The following is a 27,277-nucleotide window of genomic DNA, read 5'->3' as shown; positions in this document are numbered from 1 at the left end:
GATTTTACGAACGAAACAATAAAATAAAATTAATATAAAGGAACCATATTTTAGTAGATCCTCGCTAGATATCTAGAACACTTCCTTAATAATTTAAAATGCATTAAAATTTTAAAAATGTCATCTTAAACGATCTTAAATGAATTATTAAAAGTGTAACATAAAGCTTTTGAATCTATGTGAACCAAAATTTTGTTCTATCATTCAGTACATACACGATATCTGAATCTTCCTGAATAAATTATGATGAGTTAAATGAGAAATTGTCTAGAATAAAGTTTGCATTTATTAACAGTTAAGGCATACACTTGAACACGTAACATTGCGAGGCAATAGTTTTAATTTACTAAATTACAGCACCGTTTATTTCTTTATAACAATTATATTGTCAGAAAAAGCTTACAAAATAAATATTTATGATCGGCACTTTATAAGGCCTCTTAATAATTAATGCATTACAACTAAGATAGGACCATACATAAAAAAAAAAATCAATAAGATGTTTTGGAATTCTCAGCCAGCTTGCTAACTTTTGGGCCAAAATTCAGCCTAAAATTACAAGGTAGAAAGGCATCTTAGTTGTTTTCAACTAAATTCACGAACTTCGGACAGTGCAGAGCCAATTTTTTAAACAACACATCAAAGCGGCCTCTCAAAATCGGATTGAAAAATTCTTCGTCAGAAACATTCTCAGCGGCAGCTAAGTTGCTTGGATCATCATTGTCACAAGCAGTGTAATTGAAGTACTGAAAAGACTCGAGGTTTTGCAGCATGGTTCCTTCTTCCACACCTTTGACAATCGAGTTTGTCTCTTCTTGCGTCACATACAAGCAGTTAAACGCAACTTTTTTTAGGGCTGGAGCTTTCAGCAAGTGCGCCAGCATGCCATCAGGGAAACTAGAATTGTGGGGACTTACCAAATCGATGCTCAAGTTTTCTAATTGTTGAACAAAAGGAAGAAACGGGCCCGTCATGATAAACTGCTCAGGGCTCTCAGGCATTTCAAATTCCTTCAGATTTGGACACAATCGGAACACCTCACCCAAATTAATATTCTCCACAATATGAGAGATGACGAGCTTTTCAATATTTTTTCCAATCAATTGTATAGCCCGAAACATAGATCTAAGGCTGATCTTGTACATTCCAAGCACAGTTACGTTTGAGAATCGCTCATCAGCATTTATGTTCTCAATCGGGTGCATGAGATACAGTTCCTTCAATTGTGGCAAGCGAATGTTTGGAGGGATTGTGCCACAGTTTTTCAGCAATATTTGCTTCAGGTTCAATTCAAGAATTGAGCTGATGGGTCGGTCAATGGGGTAACCTAGAACATGATTTATGGCAATGAATACAGAAGTACCAATGGTGTGAAGTTTTGGCATCAGATGCAGGCACTGGTTGAAGATCTCTTGGTACACTGGATGATCATTTGGCTCACGATCGTATTCATTGAACTGAAAATCTTGCAGATTTTCAAGTTTTGAAAGCGCCGTCAGACCTCTCAAGGTGACATTTCTCTCTTCTAGTCCTATTTTGAGAACCCTGCAATAATCATATTTGCTTACTTTAAATTAAAAAAAATTCATCCAATGCAAACCTTAGAGACTTTAGCTTTGATGCAATTTCTTCTAAATGACCATCGTTCTGTGGAAATTGGGTTAGCGAAAGGATTTTGAGACCTCCATACGACATCACAGCATCAAAGGTTACACGTTGGTCAAACAGAATGGGCCATCGCTCCCAAATGAAGGTTTCCAAAGGTGGTTTATTATCATTTAATGCATCCCATATCTTTTTGAAGCTGGGAGAGTCAAGCTTCGAAGCTATCTCTATACTTTTCATTCTAGGATTGATGAAGAGATGCTGCAGTTCATATTCAGAAGTGTAGATGTTTCCGATTTCTTTTTCTCGAAGTTCATTTATCAAAAAGTCAGCTAGAAATGCGATTGTATAGAAATTATGGTTGCAATATTGTTTAGCATACGTAATTCTGCAAAAGGGTTGATGCCATTTGTAATGTGATAGTTGACATAGAAGGCTTTATTGTTCAGAACGATTCGGATGCACTGGTCTCTCAAAGAGATTGGTCCTAGCTGTCTTCGCCTTCTTTGCTGCACAATTCTGAACCTGAAATTTAAGACATTATAGAAATGAAGAGAAAAATCAGTGATTTGAAATGAATTTTTGTTATACATATTTTTTAGAATCAGAACAGAACAAACATGCTCCAGTTGGACGCTGCATGTGGTTAGAATCCAACACTCCCTTTTTACAACGATGGTGTTACTCAATAATGAAATTGCAACTTTTCGGGACACGTGCAAAACGTGGCACACGTAGACTCAATGTGGCTTTTTAATTTAGGAAAGCAATCCTCTTGATTTTGGTGGGGTTTAATATACGGTTTTGTGTCTCGTTAGAGAAGCTTATTTTTTGCTTACGTGCTGCTCAGGACCATGTTGAGGCTACTTCTGCTCTTCAGTTGTCAGTGTTAGGACATCTGATCTGATCTAATCGCTCAGACTGGTCTAACATTCATTTCCTAAGACAAAATTCAAAAGATTAGCCGAACGTTTCTTAGTAAATAAATATGAGGGACGAGGTTTGATATCGTTTATGAAGTGGCAAATTGGCGGAATTAGACTTTGTCACATAAAAGGAAAGTCCAGCCAACGGACCCTTTTGCCAATAGTTAAATTATTTACAGATTTGTCATGATGGGCCTTTCTTAAATGATGCTGAAGCTTAGCAACATCCACAATCCATAATCCACATTTTCAATGAAATTACCAATATCCACGATATTTTTAAAGACTTAAAAACTCGCAAAAATGTTGTGGATGACACCACAACTAGTAAACGCATTCTCAAATTTCAAAATGTTTTTAAAAATGGATGCGTCCAAAAATCGACAGAAACGATGTTTTACCATTGTAAAAAATTGTAGATAGATATACGTCCATAATATGTAGATTCATGCATAGAAACGTTATAGTAAGTTTTTTGGCCTTTTAAAATTGCACGGTGGCCAAGCCGTTGGCGAAAAAGTCTAAATCGACATTCCTCAAAATGCGGCCATTTCGCATGGCATAAACGACATTATTTAAAAATTAATAAAATTAATGTTGTTGGCTGCCAACTAGCATTTTTTAGAACTCACAATACGAACGTAAATTATGGCCTGAAATGGGGCAGCATAGCTCACCTTAAATTAGGTACGAGTGTGACACGGTCACGCACTGAAATTAGGTGCGCATGCATAGTTTATAGTTTGTATTCAATAAAAACTTTTCTAAAGTATTTATAAAATTTAATCCCAGTCCCTTGAGCAGGAAAATAATGTGGATGAGCAGTTGATACATAAAGTGTTTAGCCGAGCTAATTAATTTTGTTCCTTTATTTCTAATTCCAGACTGGCAACTTTTTGGTTACAATAAATTTCATAATAATGCAATGCAAACACGAGCAGTCATCGCGTGGTTTGTCTTTGAAACAGCTCCTCGCTAAAAAAATTTCTTAGTTATATATAAACGTATTTAAAGGTATACCGAATTTTGGTGAAGAGTGGATTAAGAGAAAACATTGCAGCCCCCGATAATGTAGTACCAAAATCGGCAAAAAATGGTGTGCTTGTGTCTACCGTGACCTATTCGCAACCAATGTAAACGTGTTTCGGCCCCTATTTGCACCCATGTAATTTAAGTACGAATATGTATTAATGTGTTTTGGTGTTGTGGTGCCACTCAATTTGTTTTTATTTCCTTTACCTGTCAGCGAAACGTAACTAGCTCAAGCAGCAATCCAATCCAGACAAACTTGTATTTTATTATTGAAATCCGGTAAAATCAAGCTTTCCAGGAAGAAGCGAACTTCGACCAAGGGTCAAGGGTGGAACGAAGCAAACAGAAAGCAGACAAGACAGTGTGTAGCACCCGTGGGGGAGGGTGACAACATAAACAATAACTCCACCTATCCAAATGTGAGTGTATAAAAACTGATACCGACCAACAACTGCTTCAGCCGCCTCAGCCCCCTCGCCCATCCCACTTTTGGCCCTCTACAGCATTTACCAGAGAGTTTATAGCGAGTATACCACTGCATGCTGCTGTGATGTGAACTAGTGAACTCTCTGTTCTCCGCTAGCCGGCCGGCGCACCGCGCAGATGTTCTCATCCGGGGAAGGGGATACATAAACAGTAAACAGAGATATTGCCAGGACTGCCAGGGGCAAGGGCCCACCCCACACTGCCCCACACCCACACGCAACTGAAATAGGGCTCTTCCAGTAGATTAGGACAATTTTACTGTAGAATGACGGGTAAATATGCTACACACCGAGGAAACTGCAGTAAGGTTCATTAAAATTAAGTTTTTACTTCGATATGTATATTTAAATTAAATGACGTTAGTTTTGTTAAGCTAAATACCCGCAATTTTACCGGCACCAGGACATAAAAAATGATGTTTTTAGCTATTCCGGCTGAGTTGAAGATGCAGAAGTTAATGAGATATTGCTCTGATGTATGTATGATAATGAGATAACGAATAATATATTTATTCATTTTTTAGATACTATTATATATTGATCTATTTATCAGATTGATTGAGTAAAAGTGATTAATAAACCAAACAAACAGCTTTAGTTCTAACAAGAATGAACGAGAGTAGTGGAATTTGAAATGTATGTTGTTGCGGGGTGGCCGGGAAGGAGAAAGGAAAGAACTGCTCAGTTTGACTGCTAGAGATAGACTAATTTATTTCATACTTTGCACTCTCTGCGTGCTCACATTCATGAAATACCTGAGTAGATATTTGGGATATAACAGAATTTTATTTGTGTAGACCACCAGATTAGATTAAATTATTTATTTTTGTTTTGTACATCAGTAAACAGAAATTAAAGTTCCTTTATCACAATCTGGCAATTTACAAATCAGTCAAATCATAACACAAAAAGTAAAAAAAAACATTAAAGATAATGCAGAAAAGTTCACTCATATATAGTATAATATTTATGCATTTTAATAAAAATTAAAAAAAAAATTGCCCTGATTTTCAATGTAAAGCAAAAATGCTTTGAAATGATGAACCCAAATTTGTCAAACCAATTCAGTAACATATATATCAATTTGCTGGATACATGTTGTTGAGTTAAATTAAGAACTTGTCTAGTAAAAAATTTGCATTTATTACCTGTTATTTTAGGCATATTTATATTCGAACGTAACTTTGCGAGGCAATATATTATTTTTTATATTACACCAATATGACAATTCAGATATTCCTTTATTTTATTTGTTAAGTGGAATATTGACAAAGGTAGGCTCTTATAAGATACGTTAAGTATAAATACCTTTTTAAGGTGAAAAACATAAATCACATACAAAACTATCGCATAATCAGACAAAAATCGTCTAGATCATGTTGGTGGTGCAAAACTAAAAGCTGCTTTGTCTTTAGAGATGAACTATATCTTTAACAATTACATTGTGAGGAAATTTTTTAAAATAATTAATTATTTTTATCTGTATGATCGGCTCTTTGAGACCTCTTAATTATATGCATTAAAATAAGGACCATAAAATATATTACAATAGTAGATTTCGAGAGGGAGACCTATATAATATACCTGTTGTCCAAGTATTATATGTTCGATATGTTCACCAGTTATTTTAGTAGTTTCAGTCAGTTTGCTAACTTTTGGACAAAACTCTGATGAAGCCCATTAAGTATAAAATTACATCGCTTAAAAGACCTATTAGTTGTTTTCAACTAGATTCACGAATTCCGGGCAGTGCAAAGCTAGTTTTTTAAACAACACATCAAATCGGCCTCTCAAAACCGGATTGAAAAATTCTTCGTCAGAAACATTCTCAGCAGCAGTTAAGTTGCTTGGATCATCATTGTCACAAGCAGTGTAATTGAAGTACTGAAAAGACTCAAGGTTTTGCAGCATGGTTCCACGTTCCAAACCTTTGACAATCGAGTTTGTCTCTTCTTGCGTCACATACAAGCAGTTAAACGCAACTTTTTTCAGGGCTGGGGCTTTCAGCAGGTAGGCCAACATGCCTTTAGGAAAACTAGATTTGTGGGGACTTACCAAATCGATGCTCAAGTTTTCTAATTGTTGAACAAAAGGAAGAAACGGGCCCGTCATGATAAACTTCGCAGGGCTCTCAGGCATTTCAAATTCCTTCAGATTTGGACACGATCGGAACACCTCACCCAAATTAATACTCTCCACAATATGAGAGATGACGAGCTTTTCAATATTTTTTCCAATCAATTGTATAGCCCGAAACATAGATCTAAGGCTGATCTTGTACATTCCAAGCACAGTTACGTTTGAGAATCGCTCATCAGCATTTATGTTCTCAATCGGGTGCATGAGATACAGTTCCTTCAATTGTGGCAAGCGAATGTTTGGAGGGATTGTGCCACAGTTTTTCAGCAATATTTGCTTCAGGTTCAATTCAAGAATTGAGCTGATGGGTCGGTCAATGGGGTAACCTAGAACATGATTTATGGCAATGAATACAGAAGTACCAATGGTGTGAAGTTTTGGCATCAGATGCAGGCACTGGTTGAAGATCTCTTGGTACACTGGATGATCATTTGGCTCACGATCGTATTCATTGAACTGAAAATCTTGCAGATTTTCAAGTTTTGAAAGCGCCGTCAGACCTCTCATGGTGACATTTCTCTCTTCTAGTCCTATTTTGAGAACCCTGCAATAATCATATTTGCTTATTTTAAATTAATAAATTCATCCAATGCAAACCTTAGAGACTTTAGCTTTGATGCAATTTCTTCTAAATGACCATCGTTCTGTGGATATTGGGTTAGCGAAAGGATTTTGAGACCTCCATACGACATCACAGCATCAAAGGTTACACGTTGGTCAAACAGAATGGGCCATCGCTCCCAAATGAAGATTTCCAAAGGTGGTTTATTATCATTTAATGCATCCCATATCTTTTTGAAGCTGGGAGAGTCAAGCTTCGAAGCTATCTCTATACTTTTCATTCTAGGATTGATGAAGAGATGCTGCAGTTCATATTCAGAAGTGTAGATGTTTCCGATTTCTTTTTCTCGAAGTTCATTTATCAAACAGTCAGCTAGAAATGCGATTGTATAGAAATTATGGTTGCAATATTGTTTAGCATACGTAATTCTGCAAAAGGGTTGATGCCATTTGTAATGTGATAGTTGACATAGAAGGCTTTATTGTTCAGAACGATTCGGATGCACTGGTCTCTCAAAGAGATTGGTCCTAGCTGTCTTCGCCTTCTTTGCTGCACAATTCTGAACCTGAAATTTAAGACATTATAGTAAAGACCAAAGGAATCAAGTGATTTGAAATTATTTTTTGTTACAAATATTTATTAGAATCATAACAGACGCATATAATGCTCTATTCGGACACCACTGCATGTAGTTAGAATCCAACGCTCCCTTTTTACAACTGGTGTCACTCAATGATAAAATTGCAACTTTTCGGGACACAAGACGGGATACACGTAGAGTCAATTTGGTTTTTTAATTTAGGAAAGCAATCCACTTGAATTTTGTGCAATATAAGGGTTTGCCTCGTTAGAGAAGATATTTTTTATTTCTTACGTGCTGGTCAGGACCATGTTGAGGCTTTATCTGCACTTCAGTCGTCAGTGTTAGGATATCGCTCACTCTCAGACTGGTCAAACATTTTTAATTTTCCTGAATCAAAATTTACAAGATTTAGCCAAACGCGTATCTTCGTAAATCAATATGAAGGATAAGTTTTGATATATCGTTCATGTAGTGGAAAATAGGCGGATCTAGACTTTTTCGCATGTTAGGAAAGTCCAGCCAGCGGATATTTTTGCACATAACTAAAGAGGAATCATAGTGGATTTCCCCAAAAAGTCCTTTAACACGCATACAGATTAAGTCTTATGGATCAAAAACATTGCATACGAAGCACTTTACATTTTCGAGAAAATTGACCTCAAAGTTAGCAATATTTTAAATTAAGATTTTCTCAAAGGAATTTTGCAATCGCAATTTTAACTGAAATTCCGCATCTCCCCAAAGAAAGACTCACACTTTCCGATTGATCTCGATCAGAGCATTCCCAATCATGTTAGAAAACATATGTTGTATAGCTCTCTAAATTTTAAATAAAAAGACTAACATTCCATACTTTAAATTAAGTCAAATATGTTTTTGTGACTGTACAAAAATTCCTTTTTGTGGATGACACCACAACTAGTAGATGCAAATTTTAAAAGTTTTTCAACCCTACAGCACCTAGAATAGTACCAAAATCGGCAAAATTTTGTATAGTTGTGTGCCGTGACCTATTATTGGCCAACTAATTTTTGTGTTTCAGCCTTTATGTAATTTACGGTAATTGAAGTAATAATATTTTGTTGTCGTGTTTTTATTTCCTTTACCTGTGTGCGAAAGGTATCAGTAAGCTCAGCAAGGAGCAATCCAATCTAGACAAACGCTTTGTTTTTTACTTTATAGTTATATCCGCCGGTCAAATCAAACTTTAAAGGAAGTGGCCTAGTGGCCTACCAACTTCAGCTTATAGGGTGGAAAGAAGCAAGCAAGACTGTTTGTAGCAACCATGGGAGAGAATGACAAATCAAACAAAACATGACAACATAAACAAAATAACTCCAAAACTATCCAAATGTGTGTGTTTCAACCACCTGCCTCAGTGCGTCAGCCCTCGTCCATATCCAGTCCACTTTCTGCTGTGTAGTGTTAACTCTGCTTCAAGCGTGCGAACGCGAAGTCTCCATTCTATATAAGAGTCACGCCACCCACCAAGGGGGGAGGGGGTAGGTCCCATTGGCCCACGCAGCACGCACCAGTAAAAGAGGGTTCTGCAGATTATAAGGACAATAATCATATTGGTGTAGACTTATACTGGTGTGGGTACGATATTAATTTGTTAATCATAATGCACTAATATTGAGAATATTTGATTTGTACATATAATACACGTCAACTTAAACCTATATTCATCCTGCATGATCGTTAATCTGCTTTAATTAATAATCGGTAAAAGTCTCGATTACTCAAGAACACCAGAGGATAATACCTTTTAATTTGAACAGGTATTTTATTAATCACCAAATTAATCACCTTGCTAAAAAGAGACATTAAAATTTTATGATTGATTTATGTATGATTTTAAAACAAAAAGAATTGTTCGATCCGACTTTAATCTTAAATTTTAAGAAAAACTGAATGGTTTTACTCTGTGTGAAAATTTAAATCCGGATGGCTGCAGTGTACAATTTTATGAGGAAAAATAAAATGACATGTTCAAGACAGTGTCATTACGATAACATGCCATCTGAAAATTTCTCAAAAAAAAAACTAGCAATATCCAGATTAAATTTTCCACACAGAAAAGCCATTTTCAGTTTTTCTTAAATTTAAAAATATATTCGTGTGACTTTCCAAACGTAAATTTACTATAATTCGATATTTCTTTTTGAAATTTTATGAAATGTTGCTGGAAATGAATTTGTACAACTCAATAAAATGGAGTGCATTAAGTTTAGCTTTGATCAACAAAAAGAACAAGAGAGAAAGCAGCAAATATTTGTAAAAATTAATACAAACAATTAAAATAATAAACGGTATATATGTATATAAATGGTTATACACAGCAAATATAATTTTAAAAAAATCAAATTTAAATTTATCGTTCAAAAATCTCGATTTCATCTGCGTTTTAAGGTAGAGTGTATTTCAATACCAAACTTTTGTATTGTCTGGAACTTTTCTTGACGGAACTGGTATTGTTCTGGTATTGTTTGTAAAAGGATTATTTTAAATTTTCTTGTCTTGTATTGTTTTTCTGATAAAAAATCTTGTTTCAGTATTGTTTTTTGAAAAAATGATGGCTTTTGGTATTTTTATTCTGAAAGACTTTTTCAAGTTTTATATTATAAAATCTTGTTTTGGCATTTTAATAAAATTGTCATTTTGCTTGATTAAATATATTTTTAAATTGAAACTAGAGAGGGGACCAGGGACAGGGATTACGGGATTCCTGTCCCGTCCCTGAGGGATGGGTCGAATTTTTTATTTCAAGATAGGGACAATCTTCAGCGGGACGAGGGACAGTTTTATCGGCAGCAATGGCAAAGTGCAGCATTTAAAGCCTAAAGATTCTCAGTTTGTCAGTTCGTGGAGGGAAGGAATCAATCAGGGGGTTTACCAATTTTGCAATAAGCAAAATTTGCGGAAAAACAGCTGGAAAAATTTGGTTTTATCAGCATTTTTCGGAACTTTACCCCGAACGATTCATATATTTCGTGCCAAAATAGTCAGAAATTTTGGAACATTGCGATGAGTTAAAATTTTTGGTCTCTTGGTAAACGAGTGCAGGCTTTGCCAAAACACGCATTTTTTCTGAAAAAACCACACTGCATTGCAAAAACTTTTTGAAAATAAAAATTCACACGACAAAAAATAGAGATTTTTAAAAAATCAAAAGAATTTTTCAATTAAAATTTTTCTACCACCATAAAGAGTTCAGGAAAAAACAGTATTCTTGTATTGCCTTTTACAGTATTGTTCTGGTATTGAATTTTGAAAAAAATCCGGCAAAACAAGAACAATACCGGAAATCCGGTATTGTTTTTTGGTCTTGTTCTTGAAATACACTCTAGTCTCTTCCTCTTGAGCCGCGTTATAAGGAGTTTGTTTGCTATGCTGCGTGAATTCGTTCATAAAAAAAACAGTTTTATAGTGCTGAAGAGTATTTTTATGGTGTACAGAAGTTGTAGCAACTTCTATTATCTTTTCTTTTTGAATGAATGTAACTGAATGTTTGATTTGCAATTTGATGTATGTAGTTTGGAGCATTTACTGTGTTAAATTATGTACACGCCAAAAGACAAATAAAAAATTATTATTATTACATGCAGCTATGCGTTTCCTTTCCCAGCTGCTATCTTCGCAAACTTTCGGCAATGAGACACCAGCCCAGAGCCAAGCCATCCAGCCTGTTTGTTGCGCAGAGTGTAAGAAACAACATACAACAACGGCGTTGAGCGCACGTGTCATCTGTCAATCCCTCTCTTTCTCTCTCAGAAGGTCATCATAAAAGAGACGATGAGCTGGAAAAAGCGAGAGTGATTCGTACTTGCTTAAATAAACACACGCAGATCTGGGCAGTGTGTTCATGCTAATGATCACTGCGTTTTTCTTCATTCCGCGCGAGTTGAAAAATTGTGAGCTCTGCTGCAACTCGCAAAACAATGCTCGATGCGCACAAGACACGTGGCAATTCAACACTGCTGGTTGCATGCATTGCGAAATTTACAAGACAAACTGAGAAGCTAGAGATATGGAGCGCTATTTTACTGATGAAATTAATATTATTATTTTTTTAAAGAGGGTTGATACTGCAAAAGCTTGGAAAATCCTTGTTGTAGGCATAATGTTGCACGCATCATTGCGATTGATAAAATTATTAATTCATGAAGTTTAGCTTATATTTGTTTGTTTTTTAAACTTAAAAAGAAATATAAGAATAACTGTGCTGTTTGCAATTATTTTTTATTTTGCGGGTAATTAGCTAACAATGTACCACATTTAAAATACTCAACAATCTTAACGGAATAAATCTGACAATGAGCAGAAAGCAAATGATGCTGAAAATACGTTGAATGCGTCTTTGCAATGGAATCCAATGAGTGTAGACATCTGAGCCACCCACATTTTGCTGACTTTCCGGCTCTAAACCGTCATGAATACAGACGTCGACGGCTGGCTGGCAAAATTCCGTCGGTGTATGTGTTACATATTATAAAGTTACAAACTTTGGAACGAAGCATCGTAACAAAAGTGGCGAAGCGAATAACAAAAGTTGCGAAGCGTAACATAAATATTTATTATTCTACGAGACAAAGTATAACGACAGACGTGCTACGGCAAGTATTTCGCCTATGCCCATAGAGTCATATACTTTACTCGATAGTCATATGGGGTGGATCACCATTCTTAAAGCATGTATTTGTTGCACTAAAAGGAAATGTAGGGTATTAATGGCCGGTGTGAGATACTGGAGGAAAAACGCCGCCCTCGACTCATGCCGACCATCATTCAAGAAATTCGAGATTATGACGGTCTATTCATTATTTTGCATACTAGAATGGATATGAAATATCTGGTCAAAAGTAGAACAAAATTTACCTTGGCAGGGATAAGCCCAAAAAAGGGCCCAATACGCGTCATACAGTTAAACACCGCAGACCCCCAATGATCTTTTTGTGGCGACGTGCTCTTTGCACTCGTTACCCAAAGTCCAGCTGTAATGATCCCGAGACTTTTCAACGCCTTATACCGGTGGAAATAAAAACGATAGAAAACGACGAAGTATTTCTAAAAATTATCCAAAAGACTTGTGATGAAGTACCAATTTAATGGCTTACAATTAGCAGATTTTTTTCTGTGATTTTGTACAAGAGTAGTATATAAATAAGCATATATACTCGTAGCTGTAATTAGATTAATTTGACATATTTTAATGAGTCAACAGTCAACACTATAAATATATATCGACTCAGAAAAAAAACTTATCTAACTAACACGAAAAACACCGTAATCGAACTACTTCAGAAAAATAGTCATGAAATAGAACGGCACGAAAAAATTTAATTTAGGGCACGTGAAAATTAAAAAATGATACAGAAAAAAATTATGGGTGGCTGACTGGCTGGCGCGGCCCAAATGAAATATGGTATATATTATCCGGATATCCATGGATATCTTTTGAATAACCTGAAGGATATCCAATTTCTGGCTGGGAATGGCTGATGAACCGGTAAAAAATTTCGGCTCGAGAAAAGAATCGGCTGATTGTGAGCCGGCTGCGCTCTCTGCCTCGGCTGGCTGAGATGTCTATAAATATGAGTGTGATGAGAAATTAGAGTAGTGAAAAAAGCTCCCCGATCCGGTTGCATTTTTAACCTGCATGATCAGCAGGTTTGAAATACTAAGAAACCACCAACGCTTTGGCTGTACAAAAGGCTCGTTTATCTCAAAACGCGCTTTTTTGCTCACTGAGACCCTTCTTCGTCGCGCCTCTTGAAGCGGCCTACCGGTTAGTCTAGGGGAATTTAGGTTCAAAATACTAAAATAAAGCTAACGTGACGAGCACTCCGACGACGACTTGGGAAAGTCGACCGGTCGCGCGGATTAAAGTAAGCAGGGACTTCACTCGCAATCAGCGTCAACCGGAAGAACGGTATGACTAACAGCCGGGCTGTACAGGGGAAACCGCAGGTCGGTTTCTCCCTTGCCGATAGCGAGTTAGGTTTTAGGGCTTGAGGAATAAAACACTAACTAACTGAGCTGTATCGCTCCTGCTCTGGCCGGCTAACTAGAGCGGCCAGGTAGCAAACTCAGAATCAGAATGATAAAGAATATGAGCAGGCGCGCTTTATTTATACGCTTGTCCCCTACTCCCCTCATTTACATACAGACATATATTGACAGGTTATATCTTTCATGGTGTAGGTTGTCTCACTCTTTAAAAAAAACGCACACAAGTTTCTTAAAAACGGATGGTGAAATGCAGACGTAAAAGTAAAGCACAAAATAATACAAGAATGTTTTTAGTCTACAGGCACAATTTTCTGAGTAATAATTAGGAGTGCCAGACTTCCAAAGCTAAAACCCGGAGATTTTGGACTCGAAAACCCGGAGATCCCTATACTCCCCGTGTTAAATTTGCAGTCCCAAACCCGGAGATCCCTTTACTCCCCGTGTTAAAGTTTTCAGTCCCAAACCCGGAGATCTCCGGTCGAAACCCGGAGAGTGGTAGCCCTAGTAATAATACGGTGATGCAGTTGAGCGATCACGTTTTCCAAAATTCGAGTGCATTGGTCGCATCAAAAGTGTAAAACGGAGCAACCAGAAGCCCGAGACCTAAGTAATAACATTAATTTCGTGGTAGCGTAAAAATTGCGCAACTTTCAGCAACCAAACGCGAATTTCCTTGGGAACTGGAACAAAAGGCTTGAGTTGGAATTTAATATTACATATCATTATAACCTTGAAAAGCGGGGCGACTGATTTAAAAAAAAAAACATTCTCATATATATTTAACTGGAATTTTTGGCGAAGTGAGAGAAAAAAAGCTCTAAATTGAGAGAAAATACCGCCGCGCCGGATATTGGTTGGGGCTGGATCAGGGCTCAGACCTGATGCCCCTGATGGTAACAAAAACTCTACCTATCCATATGAGTGTGCAGTGTACAAACGAACTCTCTTGCACACTCTCCTCTCATTCAACTCTTGGCCCTCTGCAGCCTGCTGCTGTGATCTCATCGTTCGCCATTCGCCACTCGCCGCTCACGGCGCTCGCTGTCGGTACTGGTGCTCACTCACCCATCCTACAAAAGGTTGTAGTCGGTTGCCTTCCTTCTTTTGCCACCTGCCAAGTCCTGCTGCAACTTCCATCTCGAAATTGTGGCCACCGGCACCCACCTGTCTTCTCCCTGACCACAGTGGCCATTACCTGCAAGAATCTCGATTTTATTGTCTCAATACTAATTTAGTAAGCCTTTTGGATCAAGCTCACACTGTTTATTTTAGTAGCCAAACGACGTGAACCTTTGTTGTTCTGTTTGGTGTTTTGACGTGGGAGTGGTACCGTTATTTCTAGAGAACACGCAGAACACTTCTGCTTGCTTGTGATTGCGTCAATGGAGCAACAAAACTGTGGCTTCCCATGGTGAATCCAAAAATCTAGCCTCCAAAAAACTCGCCTCACGTCAAAATTTGGTTCAATTTTTGTCAGCGTTTGAGTTTATTTTCTTACCATTTCACCTAAATTTAGCTTATTTTTTTGCCGAAAAAATTGATCGCAGTACTGTTCAAATTAATTCAAAACCCTTGAAGTGTAAAGGAGCATGCCAATAAATCTGTATTGATTTTGACCTCAAGGAATAACCTTGCAGTCGTGTCATTGTTTCACTTACTATAATATATTTTCCCTCTGCCCTAGTTGTCCAATGTGACTGTCATCGTTGGTAGTGAGAGTTTCTTGGAAACCTCTCATGCCCTGCTGGCCTGACCCTGAATGTGTTAGCTTTCATAGTCGCCTGCACTGCATTGCACTTGAAAAGTAAACACGCCCTTTTTGGTGGTAATTAAATTAAATCTATGACTCGTGCATAGATGGAGAATCCAGAGCAAACTTTTTTAATGCAAATGGGCCTGACAAGGGATGCAGTGACCTGCTCCAACCCTAGCCTGCCTGTTCTCAAGGAATTAGCTGCAGATTTTTTGAATGCAAAGGTTAGTGCGAGAAAATGATTCAACCTGAATGTATGCGGTATAATATTTGTGCTAGTTCCCTGACCACGGATTCACCATTCCTGCGGATAGAGTTCTCCTTTTCCTGCACGACTACAACTCGCCAAATATTTTACAAAGAATCGGACCCTCGACAGAGGTTGTCGAAGGCTCTCTCATCGAAGTAGTCGTCTCAGGTAAATTCCGCGAATTTCGACTCTTTTAAATTGATGCTATAGTTGCGTGTTTTCAGGACAACAACCAAAGGACGAAGCGACTGTGTGTCCTCACGCCCTGGCCGTGCACTCGTACAAGACGCCCACCTTCTGTGATTTCTGCGGCGAAATGCTGTTTGGTCTGGTGAGACAGGGCGTCAAGTGCGAGGGCTGCGGACTCAACTACCACAAACGATGCGTGGTCAAGGTTCCAAACAACTGCATCAACAACATGGAACGCAGGAAATCCGCATCGCACCCCATGGGAACAAGTCCCTCGGGCTCGCAGACCTCCCTTATTTCCGACGACAGCAGCAACAACCTGGCAAGTCAATTCAAACTCCCTAAGTGGCAATTCAAAAAGTCCTGACTGAATTTCCTGTGCGATGTCTTATAATTAGTGAGAATAGTTATGTTATGTTTGTTTCTGCAACCCCTCATAATTAAGTTTTTTCAGCTTTTTATGGGGTGGTTGCTCTGCTTTTTCTGTATCAAACTATGCACTTAATTTTTTTCAACTCTAACTGATATGTTATTATTTCATTCTATGCTTGTGGTATGTTTGCACTGCTTGAACAATTGAATTGCTTAGGTTAAGATGTAAAATGTTTTACGCTGCTTGAGAACAATGAGTGTTTTTCAAATTTATTTCAAACATTTCCCTATAAAAAATGGTGAAAATCAGTGTGGATTGTTGCTGCAGTTGTCTGTGCCTGTGACCTCGCCACCAAAGGCCCGTTCTCCTTCCCTGGGAGGCCGTGTGGCCATCAAGATTCCACACACATTTGCATTGCATACTTACGCGCTACCAACAGTGTGTCGTGTTTGCAAAAAGCTGCTGAAAGGCATTTTCAAACAAGGGTTGCAGTGCAAGGATTGTCATTACAACGCCCACAAGAAATGCGTCGACCTGGTACCAAAAGACTGCACTGGCGAAGAGAGCGTCCGAGAGCTGAATGGTGACCCAGTCTTGCTTTGGGCAAAGTTTTTTTGTTACATATGCTTTATTGTCTTTGTGCAGAGACCATGGCGGAAAAGGAGAACAGAAACGACGAAGAGAGCGACGGAGGCGAATCTCCGACAGGAAACCGAAGATCACAAGGCTCGCCAGGACCTAGTCAGTGTTCAAACGGCAATTATTATGTAGGTCTTGTCAATTAGCGAGGATGTTTGAAAACCATTCTCTTTCTGCAGGATATTATGCCGCCCGTAAACAGCCCAAACGACCTTGTTAAAAACCGACCCATGAGGTATACTGCGAATTTTAGTGCCTATCAGCGTTTTCAATGCTTGCATTTATTTTTCAGCTCCACGCCCAGCAATAACATACCTCTTATGAGAATAGTCCAGTCTGTCAAACACACAAAGAAGAGAGGAGGATCCAAAGTCGTCAAAGAGGGATGGATGGTGCACTTCACAAACAAAGATAAAAACGTAATATAGAACTTATATTTCATTTAAGAAATTAATAAACAAGTTAGGGCTGTAATTTTTTTCTGAGCTTCCAATCGTTACGGGACCATCAAAGGATCTTTTTTAGTATGCAATTTAAATTTAAACCCATTTGAAGTATACTTAAAACTGCACAAACTGTCTTAAAGCATCTTAAAGCAGGCATAAAAAACGTCTGAAGCAGCTTAAGTATCATGCACTAAATTCTTTCAGCGTAAACGGCATTACTGGCGTCTGGACACGAAAACTATCACGTTATTTCAAAACGACACTGGCAGCAAGTATTACAAAGAAATTCCTCTTCCCGAGATTTTAGCCATCGAGACTGCGAAAACGATGCATGGAGGTAATTAAGGATAATAATTGTTAAAAATCATTTAATTATTGATTCATTTCAGAATTCATGCACTGCTTTGAGCTGCGCACAGCAAACGTGGATTACTTTGTTGGAGAAGACCTGCTTTTCAATGCTCCCGGCACGACAATGCCTCCAGCAGACAGTGGAATCGGCGCGCACCTGGCCAAAAGCTGGGAGACGACCATCAGACAGGCGTTGATGCCAGTCACTTCGCAAGCGAGCAATCGTAATTGTCCGAAATTATTCATCTAGCCATGAAACTAATTCTAATTTGGAACTCATTGCAGCAAGTGAAAGCAGCAGCGGCAGTGAAAAGGAGGAGAACATAATGGATATTCACCAAATTTACCAGATCTTCCCTGACGAAGTGCTGGGCTCAGGACAATTCGGCATTGTCTATGGTGGCGTTTACCGCAAGACAAACAGGCCTGTTGCTATCAAAGTGATAGACAAGCTGCGATTCCCCACCAAGCAAGAGGCTGAACTGAAAAACGAGGTGGAAATTCTACAGGATATAGCTCACCTGGGCATCGTCAATTTGGAAAGAACGTTCGAGTGTCCCGAAAGGATCTTTGTCGTCATGGAGAAATTGCGGGGCGACATGCTGGAAATGATTTTATCCAGCGAGAAAGGCCGTCTCTCTGAGCGTATTACCAAATTTCTCATCACACAGGTCTGATTTTCTCAGAACTTTTAAAGAATTTTCTTTACTGTTTAATAATTTTTCAGATCTTGGTTGCCCTGAAACACCTGCACAGCAAAAATGTCGTTCACTGCGACCTGAAGCCGGAAAATGTGTTGTTGTCCACAAATGTGGATTTTCCTCAAGTGAAGCTGTGTGATTTTGGCTATGCTAAAATCATAGGGGAAAAATCGTTCAGGAAGTCTGTAGTAGGCACGCCAGCGTATCTAGGTTTGAGTTTGGTGCTGTGCTGAAATTTTATTGTTTCAAATATTTCCTTGTACAGCTCCTGAGGTGTTGAGGAACAAATGCTACAACCGGTCACTCGACATGTGGAGTGTTGGTGTTATTGTCTACGTCAGCCTCAGCGGCACGTTCCCCTTCAATGAGGACGAGGACATCAACGATCAAATCCAGAATGCAGCTTTTATGTACCCTCCTAATCCCTGGAAGGAAATTTCATCTGATGGTAAAATGCCAAAGATGAATTCTGTTGAATGTCATTTTATGGTGTTCATTCTCAGCTATCGATCTGATCAACAACCTATTGCAAGTAAAACAACGAAAGAGACTGACAGTGGACAAATCACTTTCCCACATTTGGCTGCAGGTGCGTTTGAAAGGTACTGGAAGTAGCTCAAACTCTTGATGGGATAAATTTTTAGGACTACCAGACCTGGTGTGACCTGCGGAAGTTGGAGGGTCAGCTGGGCACGCGATACTTGACCCACGAAAGCGATGATGCGCGCTGGGAATGCTATCGACAAGACGTGGCCAGCAGAGAGGTTCTCTGACATTCATCGTGGGGTTGGTTGCGCTGGGTCAAGGGTGGTAGACCCGTGACGAAGAACCATGCCAGCTTGCAGCTGTCGTCTTACATCAAGCAGTAAGATTCAAGTGCCTTCTCAGCTTGAAATCTGTCTTGATTCTACTGCATTTATATTTTCCAATTTTAATGCCCTGCTGCCTACCTGCTGCGGTTAATCGGACATGCAAGTTGGATATTTACAAAACGACTCATTTCTCAACTGGCCAATCTTTACAATTGAAACTGCTCAATGAAACTTTTACTTAAATATGTGAATTCTTGAAAATGAGATAAGCACTAAAATTTAATCGGTTTTAGTTGTGATAAGCTTGCATGGTAATGGGTTTTTACTCATTAGTTTTATTCAAAAAAGTTGCAAAGCTAAATTTTCAATATTTGTTCACTGGCTAAACTCAGGTTTTTATTAATGAAAATAATGTTCTAAATTGTATGTGATTGGTTCTATTAAATTGAGACTAGTCTAGAGGGATTTTTTTTTTAAAAAAAATATATTTTTTCTTTTATAATATCTAGATCAAAAATGGCTTTAACTTTGATAGTTTGATGTCGGATTAACAAAAAAAAAAAAAAAAACTTGCTGTGGCCAATCAACAAATTTTGGAAAAGTGGCTAAATTAGTCTTTCCGCTGCGTAAATTACGTTATTGCTTGAAGGTTAATTATTTCACTAGTATTTAAGTTTTATGGATATTTATGATAGTTGAAATGAAGTTATATTATTGATGTTATGAAGTAAGCAAATATTAAGCAAATAATTATACAATTAATTTCATTCCGGCATTCTTACTGCCTACTTGTTAGAAATGTCGTGTATAGGGTAGACAGGCCTCTAAGGATGATTAAATAGTCCTACCTATGAGCACTCAATATTAAACTTGCAATGTATAGTGAAGAACGTAATCCAATGAATTAACACGGTTTCTTATACATAAGGTTATACATGTAGTTTTGAGAACTGTTAAGCATGGGTGCAGCTACGTTGTCAACGAATTTTAAAGTGTATGCGCTACTCAAATACTATTATAAAATTGATTCGTCTCTGTGGTATTTTAACTGTGACGTGGGTGTTCCGTTAAAGCATTTCTTTTGATGATTGCCGTGCCTTTGTTTATGCAGGTTGATCATCACGACATGTATTTCGCTAAGCACACACTAAGTGAGTCTTCCAAGATCTTTTCTGCGGCCTAATCCTTCAGCTCAGTTCAGTCTGTGTGCAAATACTCATTACGCATTTTTGGAATTGGTTCGCACATGCAATGTGACAAATTATATAAACTGTAATAAAAATAATATCGTAATTGTTGATATTCTTACGAAATTCGTTTTAATTAACCAACAGTACGGCAAATTGCCTAGTTAAAATTAAGCTTGAAAGTCATGGACATGGGGGAGGTCTCATCTGCAACAACAATTTCGGCTCCATTGACCAATCCAAGCTCAGTGAGCGTCTTCTTCAGATTTGGCCTGGTTTGCCTCTCGATGCTTGGCACAGTGGCTATGTAGAGTGTCATTTGCTTTCCATTCACATTGGTCGTCAGTCCTGGGTTTTTCATTCTGGCTCCGTCATCTTGGCACAGTTTGCTGATGAGCTCCTCTAGTTTTGCGTCTTCTTTGATATTCAATATGTTTGCTTTCCTTCCACATACCAAACAGTCCTCCTGAATAAGAAGGCAATTTAATTAGTTTCTAGAGATCTCAGCCAGCCGCGCCAGCCGGCAAATTTTGGGTCACGAGGGCAGCCGCCAGTGAAAAAGGGTCAAAACTTAAAAGTGCAGGAGAAAAAAATGTCTCCTGGCGCTTCCAGCCGTTAAACACTCTATCTAACTTCACGTACAAAAATATTGTCAGCCGTGCCAGCCGCCAATGATAATGGTCACCTGCAGCATTAAATCTCGCTGCTGAGACCTCTAAAAAACTTAGATTTTGGAGAAGTTCTCAAATTTGAGTTGCCTTTCTTTATGTGAACTACGCAGTGGTGGATATTATTTGATATGACGATTTTACAAATCTTTAGTATGTAAAGAAATTTAAAAACGCAGTTTTTCAATTTAACTGAAATTTGGTTTGCAGACAATGTTAAATGAGACAAATTGATCGGTGGTTCCTTTTTAACGTTCCGGTAAGAATTAAAATTTCCACAAAGGTTAGTTCTGAGCTTGAGATTTTTATGAACCTCTTGTGGCTTCACTCACCCGTTTTTCATTGGCAAAAGCAAAGGTATACACGCCATCTGATTGGTTTAGGACCACGTAATCGTTGAGGGGTTTGCATACACCAGTGGCAAGTTTGAAGACCTCATTGGCGCAGACGGCCGCGATTGAAGCGTTTGTAGAAGCCACAGCAGGAATAATGTTCTTCACTACACCCTGCACCAACTTGTAATCAACTCCAGTGATGCCTATAATATTGTCACCTTTAGCACAATAGAGGGACACACAAGTCAGGGTTACCAAAATGAGACGCCCTTTCGACAGACTTCTCATGAATCCAACACAAATGAGCAGGATCATCGCCGTCAATCTCGCACTGGTAGGGATTCTCCTTGGGCCACTGTATTATCTTCACATACTCGATGCAGTGCTCAGGAAGACGAGGCGTGTTTGCAATTGTGCAAAGGGGATAAGTTACCTGATTTAAAATACATAAAGGTTATTAACTGCTCAGGGAGAAAGTTGGCAAATTAAACCTGTGGAGGGTACAGCCCTAATGTGCACTCGATGCAAGCACTTATGCCAGTCAAAATCACTCTCGCGTTTCCTTTCAGACCCTCCGTGCCCCCGTCCACAAGAGGGATGTTTGTGCCCGCAATAGGGGTGTTATCATCATCGTATTCTATCAAAGAGTGGAGCATTCCATTCATCCACCTAATTAAAAGTCAATGGTGATAAAAATGGTGGCACCAATAATGCACCAACCTTCTGGCAGGAACAGAGTCAAGGCCACAGACAACCACATGGAACTGCCGATAAAAATCCTCGTCTTTATCTTGAATTTTACAAAAGTGCCTAAATTAAAATAATTATTAGAACGCTTCATCTGTGCGACGGTTATCAAACATACGGTGTGACATTCACTCCTGGAATTCGTTTGTTAATGAAGTTGGCAGCAACCTCAGCTTTAGATCTGCCGATGTCGTTTCTTCGAAACAGGAACTGTCTGTTTAAGTTGGACAGATCAATTGTATCCATGTCAATAACATGCAGCTGAGAAAAGCCCATGAGCGCCAGGTCTTTCAACAGCTCGCAACCAAGACCTCCTGCGCCAACAACTAACACCTGGATCTGTCCCAGGACACTGTGGAGAGCTCCGGGTCTGTGGTCAAAGTCTGGCAAGCAAAATGGGCCACTTCTCTCCATTGCATTGCGCATCCAGGATTTTGGAGCAGCCGGCATTGGCGAATCTTTTAACATAAATAAAAACGACAGTTTTACAACACCTTCAATATTGTAACAAAAGGTTATAGAAAATTTTAACAAAGTTTAAATTTGAAAATAATTTTGAAAAATTTATTTACCATCTGACTGAACTTCCATTTCAACGCTCCCCGACATAACTTGAAATCTAGAAACACTCCAACCTTAAAGAAAAAACAATGTTAATTATGTATCTACCGTTAACGTTAATGCACAAAAATCCATGATATTAATGTAAAATTACAGCTACATATATACGTATTTTTACATACTCTATCAATTGAGCTGATGTAAATAATGTCAAGTATCAAGGGCAAAAGCACGAATCTTCAAGAAGTAATCACAAGAACTGTAATGTAAACAAAATAGTAGATGCCTGAAAGTAGTAGCCCTATGGCGGTGTGATGCCCGACTGCCTGTGTTGATATGGATGAAGGATTAGGAGTGCACAGAAAAGAGCTGTATCAACGGGTCAATACTTAAACAATTTTTACAGGTTGTTGTTCTATTTATAGCAACGAGCTGAATTAAAGCCTTGGATCAAATTATAAAATACAATCAAAAAAATTTCTCCCACCTCTTGGACAATTATTTAACTCATTACTTTTTGTTTCAGTAAAATAATTTTGACACGATCATATAAGTCGTGGATTCAAAATGTTCCCGCCATAATATGCACTGCAGTGTTGTCGATTGTTGATTTTCAGTAACATTAGTTATAGTTAAGAAAAGATAGAGGACAGCTGTTCAAATCTGGTTCAAAATTTGTGCCGTCCATAACATTGTTGGATAAATATTTTGTCAATTTTTGGGTAATATTTATCTTCACTAGCTGTTGTATCAGTGTTATTCTTATATTCTTCTCAGGCGAAAGTTTGATAAATACTGACAGAGGGCGTTTCCAAGGCATTTAAATTCTAGGGCTTGTGGCAAGCCGGCAACAGCGCTGTGGTGTCACCCTCGATGACGTCAATACAGTTGACTGAGGCGACTCCGATAACAGAACAGAGCGAGCAGCCATTTTTCACCTAGAATTAACTAAATCTCGCCCAAACCAGGACGTGCACCCCATCTGTTCCGTGAGAGAATTCAGAATAAGTCAGCAATGAACCCCGAATAGTAAGTAGAATATTTGAGGTCGAACCCTTCGCTTTCAAGCCTCTTTCGCGAGTCCGTTTCCGTGAGCAAATTTCCGCACCCGTTCCGTCATAACAATCAAGTGCCAGCAGTTTAAATTGTCTCCACGAATTGCGCACATTGGGCACAGCTTAAAAGTCACGTTGCGAGAACACATTGACCACGATCTGCCGGGAAAACATCGCGAGTTCATCACAACTCGAGTGTCCGCTGTGATTCCCTTCAAAAATCGGATCTTAGCATATAGGTTCCCTGTTGGTCATCGTTCAGGGCTGTGGGCGCGTGACTCATGAGATTCTCCACCTCTGTGCAGAGGTCGATGATTTGAAAACTGCTCTGCCTTCAATTTAGCAGCCAGCAGGGATCGTTGGGCTTGCATTAGTTTTTGTCAGAGATGCTATGGTTGCTCAAGTCAGCTGACACTGACGTTTGGAAGACTACACAGTCATACGTGGGATCCGCTGGAGTGGAGAGAAAGCAGCAATAGATAATATTCCTCTGGATGGGCGGATTTCTCAATAGTTTTGACAGTTTCAATATTATTTCAGACACGCGTATGTGTTTTTAACTCTTTAATAATTCCAGTTTGAAAACAACTGATTGATTTTAAAACTTGTTTTCCCTGTCATTTTTGATTAACTACGCATCACGGTTGTGACTCAGTAGCCTCATTTGCGTTTGACACATACTAAACAAATAAATAATACAAAATGCGACGTTTGTGCAAAGGAACTAATTGTAAATTTCATTTACAGTGACTATTTGTTTAAACTTCTGCTCATTGGCGACAGTGGTGTTGGAAAATCATGTCTGCTGCTAAGGTTTGCAGTAAGTATTGGAGTACTTTGTTTTCCTTGAATCTGATCTTTTGCGTTGTTTCCAGGATGATTCCTACACCGAGTCCTACATTAGCACAATCGGAGTTGACTTTGTAAGTAATTTCTTGTTTGGACATCTAAAACAAACATGAATAAATAGTTAATCTGTTGTGTTATCATCTGGAAGATCATTAAGTTTTTTCTTAACTTTGAGTGAATTTTCTGTAAGGCATTTTAGAGTTTCTAGCAGTAATTGATGGAACAATAATGGGTCTGTGAGCATGGGTTATTATGCCTCAATAACTGTTCATGACACGCCACAACATTCAGTGTCAATATTTCTTTTGTTTTTGTTGCCAAAACAGCCATAGAAAATATTGTTAAATATTATTAGAGGCAACAACTTCTTGATATTGTAATTATTCAGATAAATGTTTCTTCGACTTTGATAATTAAAATACAAATTGGTCTCAAAGTGTCATGGTTTTTCTATTATTTCAGAAAATAAGGACCATAGAGCTGGATGGCAAGTCCATCAAACTCCAGATCTGGGATACAGCCGGGCAAGAGCGATTCCGTACCATTACATCAAGTTATTACCGTGGAGCCCATGGTATCATTGTCGTGTACGACTGCACTGATCAGGAATCTTTCAACAATGTGAAGCAGTGGCTTGAAGAAATCGACCGCTACGCTTGCGATAATGTCAACAAACTGCTTGTTGGCAACAAATCCGACCTAAGCACCAAGAAAGTGGTCGACTACACCACAGCCAAGGTTCGCAAACTTGTCCCTCGTAACGTGGATAGTGAATTTAAATTGAAATTATCTTTGGCAGGAGTATGCGGATCAACTAGGCATTCCTTTCTTGGAAACCTCGGCAAAGAACGCAACCAACGTCGAGCAGGCTTTCATGACAATGGCTGCTGAAATCAAAAACCGAGTGGGACCCCCATCATCCGCAGCAGATACAGCGAACAAGGTCAAAATCGACCAAGGCAGGCCTATTGAGAGCAACAAGTCTGGCTGCTGCTGAAGTTAATTATGAAGGTACTGCACTTTATACGGTGTTCAAAATTAAATGAACTAAGCTAATCAGTGCTGAAAATATGGATTTTTAATTTCTCTCCATTTAAAGTGGAATGATAGTGTTTTTTTTGCTTTAAAAAATGATATTACATGAAAAGTAAATCCTAACCGACCAATTTTTTCATATACTTCTGACCTAAAGAGCCCGAAAATCCAACAGGCAGAGGAAATGAATTGCTTTCAGGTTGAGAAAAAGTATGAACATTTATAAATGAAAAGATAAATTTAAGTCTTGAAATTTATTATTTTGTTTTTTCAAAAATTGCAGATTTTCAAAAGGGGTCTGTGTTTGGCCTCTTTTAAATTCGCAAAAAACTGACTATAATCAGCTAGCTGATTAAATTTCCAGTATTTTTCCTTCAGAGCAAATTTTTCTCCAACTTGCTATTTTCGCACAAAATTCTTCTGAAATTTTCAATTGGCCGTGAGAGAACCATTAAAAATTTTTGTGAAAAAAATAAAAATTCCCAAAATGAAGTAATTTTATTCAGGAATCATCTCTGAAAAAAAATTATTTAAACAATTCTATGATGTATGGCTATCAGAGACTTCGCTGTACTCAAAGAAAATTTTATTGATTTACAAAGACTGATTCATTGCATATTATGTTCAAAATTTTCAAATTATTCCGATGATAAAAACTTAATAAAAAATGACAAATAAGTTAAATTAACCAACGCGCCGGCCGCCTTCTATAAGAATGCGAGAAGTGACAGCAGGAAAGACGCTGACCAATCAGTTTGTTTTTGCCAGTTTTCTCCAAAGTTGACACAAGATTTGGAATCCTCTCATTTAGATCTCTCTGACAGTGTGGGTCTTTCTTTGAGGGAATGCGGAAATTCAGTGAAAATCGCGTTCGCAAAATTCATTTGAGAATTCTCTCTTTCAAACAATGCAATATTTGAGGCCGATTTCCTCGAAAATTTACAATGCTACCCGTGTATTTTTTATTTCTACAGATGATCCTTAGGTATGTTGACTAAATCATTTTGTGAGGAAATTCGCAATTATTCCTGTTTGAAACATAACAAGAGGTCTCAGTCGCGAAATTTTAAGGCTTTGCCAAATATATTGCCCGGCGGTGGCTTGCCATTTTCACCGGTGGCTTACAATATTTTAACCGTGAAGATTGAAATTGCTTTAGCATTGTTTCTCCTGCACTTTTTAATTTTTGACCCTTTTTTGCTAGCGCGGCTGGCTGAGACCTTTAAAATTATACCATATTATTATCAATATAGCAGTTCAGTAATAACAGGAAATTGAGAAGCAGTGGGATTTTTTTCAATAAAATTCTGAACTCATTGAATCATGTGGTGCTTTGTGGTAACGCTTGTTTGTGGTTTTGTCGCAGGAAGGGGGCTACTGCAAGCGATGCCAGACCAAATTAGCTGCTGCTGCTTCTCCTGTATTGCAAAAAGTGGCCGAGTGGGACTGTGATTATAGAACTGTTATTCGTGTCTGCCTCCAAACGACCGACCGATCATCACCTTCGAAGTAAACAACTTACCACCACCACCACCACCACTTTCTCCTCCACTCGAGCCCCTCTCAAACACCCCTGTTCTTTCCGTAGGGCTGCTTGGGAGGGACACCTGTCCGTTTAGTGTATCGCTTGTTGGGACTCTTTTTGGGAAAATGCAGAAAAAAATCATTGGATCTTTTTATGACACCCCTTCAATGCAATGTGTGTATAAATTTATGAATATGTCACTGACTAGTAATACAAGTTAGATAAGGCGCATTATCATTAATTTAAATGAATTTCTATCCTCTCTTTGTTGCCCGTTTGGATATAATATAATATATAATTTCAATAAATTTTCTGCACGCTTTTATAAGGTGCTAATTACTCCTCATGCAGACTTATTTTTTGGCCAAAACCCATCATTCCATTTTTAATTTAGGGAAATATGGTTATTACACATTTTGTAGTTTGTTACTCCACAATAAATGTTAACTAAACTGGA

General features: G+C 38.3%; 5 protein-coding genes across 12 annotated transcripts; 2 read left to right on the top strand and 3 right to left on the bottom strand.

Moving 5' to 3' along the window:
• Window positions 1-263: 263 nt before the first annotated feature.
• LOC135940866 (uncharacterized) lies at window positions 264-4,026 on the bottom strand. 5 transcript variants are annotated; one of them, XM_065485961.1, is made up of 5 exons: window positions 4,009-4,026; window positions 2,445-2,545; window positions 1,988-2,130; window positions 1,601-1,937; window positions 264-1,545 (listed from the first exon to the last, which is right to left on the bottom strand). In XM_065485961.1, exons 2-5 carry the CDS (start codon window positions 2,459-2,461, stop codon window positions 576-578), a joined length of 1,467 nt encoding a protein of 488 aa, XP_065342033.1. In that variant the 5' UTR covers window positions 2,462-2,545; window positions 4,009-4,026; the 3' UTR covers window positions 264-575. The 5 variants fall into 5 exon arrangements, with proteins under 5 accessions (XP_065342033.1, XP_065342035.1, XP_065342031.1 ...); XM_065485963.1 differs by lacking the exon at window positions 4,009-4,026 and adding an exon at window positions 3,973-3,988; XM_065485959.1 differs by lacking the exon at window positions 4,009-4,026 and adding an exon at window positions 3,771-3,966.
• An 828-nt stretch (window positions 4,027-4,854) lies between these two features.
• LOC135940868 (uncharacterized) lies at window positions 4,855-14,249 on the bottom strand. Its single transcript, XM_065485964.1, has 6 exons — window positions 10,935-14,249; window positions 8,703-8,879; window positions 7,624-7,719; window positions 7,172-7,314; window positions 6,785-7,121; window positions 4,855-6,731 (listed from the first exon to the last, which is right to left on the bottom strand). The coding sequence occupies exons 3-6, from the start codon at window positions 7,638-7,640 to the stop codon at window positions 5,762-5,764; spliced, it is 1,467 nt and encodes a 488-aa protein (XP_065342036.1). The 5' UTR covers window positions 7,641-7,719; window positions 8,703-8,879; window positions 10,935-14,249; the 3' UTR covers window positions 4,855-5,761.
• Window positions 14,250-14,352: 103 nt separating this feature from the next.
• PKD (serine/threonine-protein kinase D3) lies at window positions 14,353-20,171 on the top strand. Of its 4 annotated transcripts, none has more exons than XM_065485956.1 (16): window positions 14,353-14,423; window positions 15,029-15,148; window positions 15,202-15,321; window positions 15,377-15,515; window positions 15,572-15,858; window positions 16,237-16,492; window positions 16,555-16,676; window positions 16,728-16,783; window positions 16,841-16,967; window positions 17,199-17,331; window positions 17,384-17,575; window positions 17,631-18,016; window positions 18,073-18,256; window positions 18,312-18,494; window positions 18,550-18,635; window positions 18,691-20,171. In XM_065485956.1, exons 3-16 carry the CDS (start codon window positions 15,202-15,204, stop codon window positions 18,817-18,819), a joined length of 2,400 nt encoding a protein of 799 aa, XP_065342028.1. In that variant the 5' UTR covers window positions 14,353-14,423; window positions 15,029-15,148; the 3' UTR covers window positions 18,820-20,171. The 4 variants fall into 4 exon arrangements, with proteins under 4 accessions (XP_065342028.1, XP_065342030.1, XP_065342027.1 ...); XM_065485958.1 differs by having other exon boundaries at window positions 14,394-14,578; window positions 17,384-17,569; XM_065485955.1 differs by having other exon boundaries at window positions 14,394-14,578.
• Window positions 20,149-22,697, bottom strand: Uba3 (Ubiquitin-like activating enzyme 3). Its single transcript, XM_065485965.1, has 8 exons — window positions 22,539-22,697; window positions 22,368-22,430; window positions 21,914-22,253; window positions 21,769-21,858; window positions 21,540-21,717; window positions 21,304-21,481; window positions 21,046-21,251; window positions 20,149-20,511 (listed from the first exon to the last, which is right to left on the bottom strand). The coding sequence occupies exons 2-8, from the start codon at window positions 22,402-22,404 to the stop codon at window positions 20,206-20,208; spliced, it is 1,335 nt and encodes a 444-aa protein (XP_065342037.1). The 5' UTR covers window positions 22,405-22,430; window positions 22,539-22,697; the 3' UTR covers window positions 20,149-20,205.
• A 526-nt stretch (window positions 22,698-23,223) lies between these two features.
• On the top strand, window positions 23,224-27,277 carry LOC135940871 (ras-related protein Rab-1A). Its single transcript, XM_065485968.1, has 6 exons — window positions 23,224-23,385; window positions 24,159-24,231; window positions 24,287-24,334; window positions 24,723-24,998; window positions 25,060-25,271; window positions 26,662-27,277. Exons 1-5 carry the CDS (start codon window positions 23,372-23,374, stop codon window positions 25,255-25,257), a joined length of 609 nt encoding a protein of 202 aa, XP_065342040.1. The 5' UTR covers window positions 23,224-23,371; the 3' UTR covers window positions 25,258-25,271; window positions 26,662-27,277.

Source organism: Cloeon dipterum, chromosome 3, assembly GCF_949628265.1.
Source record: "Cloeon dipterum chromosome 3, ieCloDipt1.1, whole genome shotgun sequence".
Lineage (NCBI taxonomy): Eukaryota > Metazoa > Arthropoda > Insecta > Ephemeroptera > Baetidae > Cloeon > Cloeon dipterum.
Note: the sequence above shows the minus strand (reverse complement) of the source record. Positions and strands in the feature narration are given on the sequence as shown.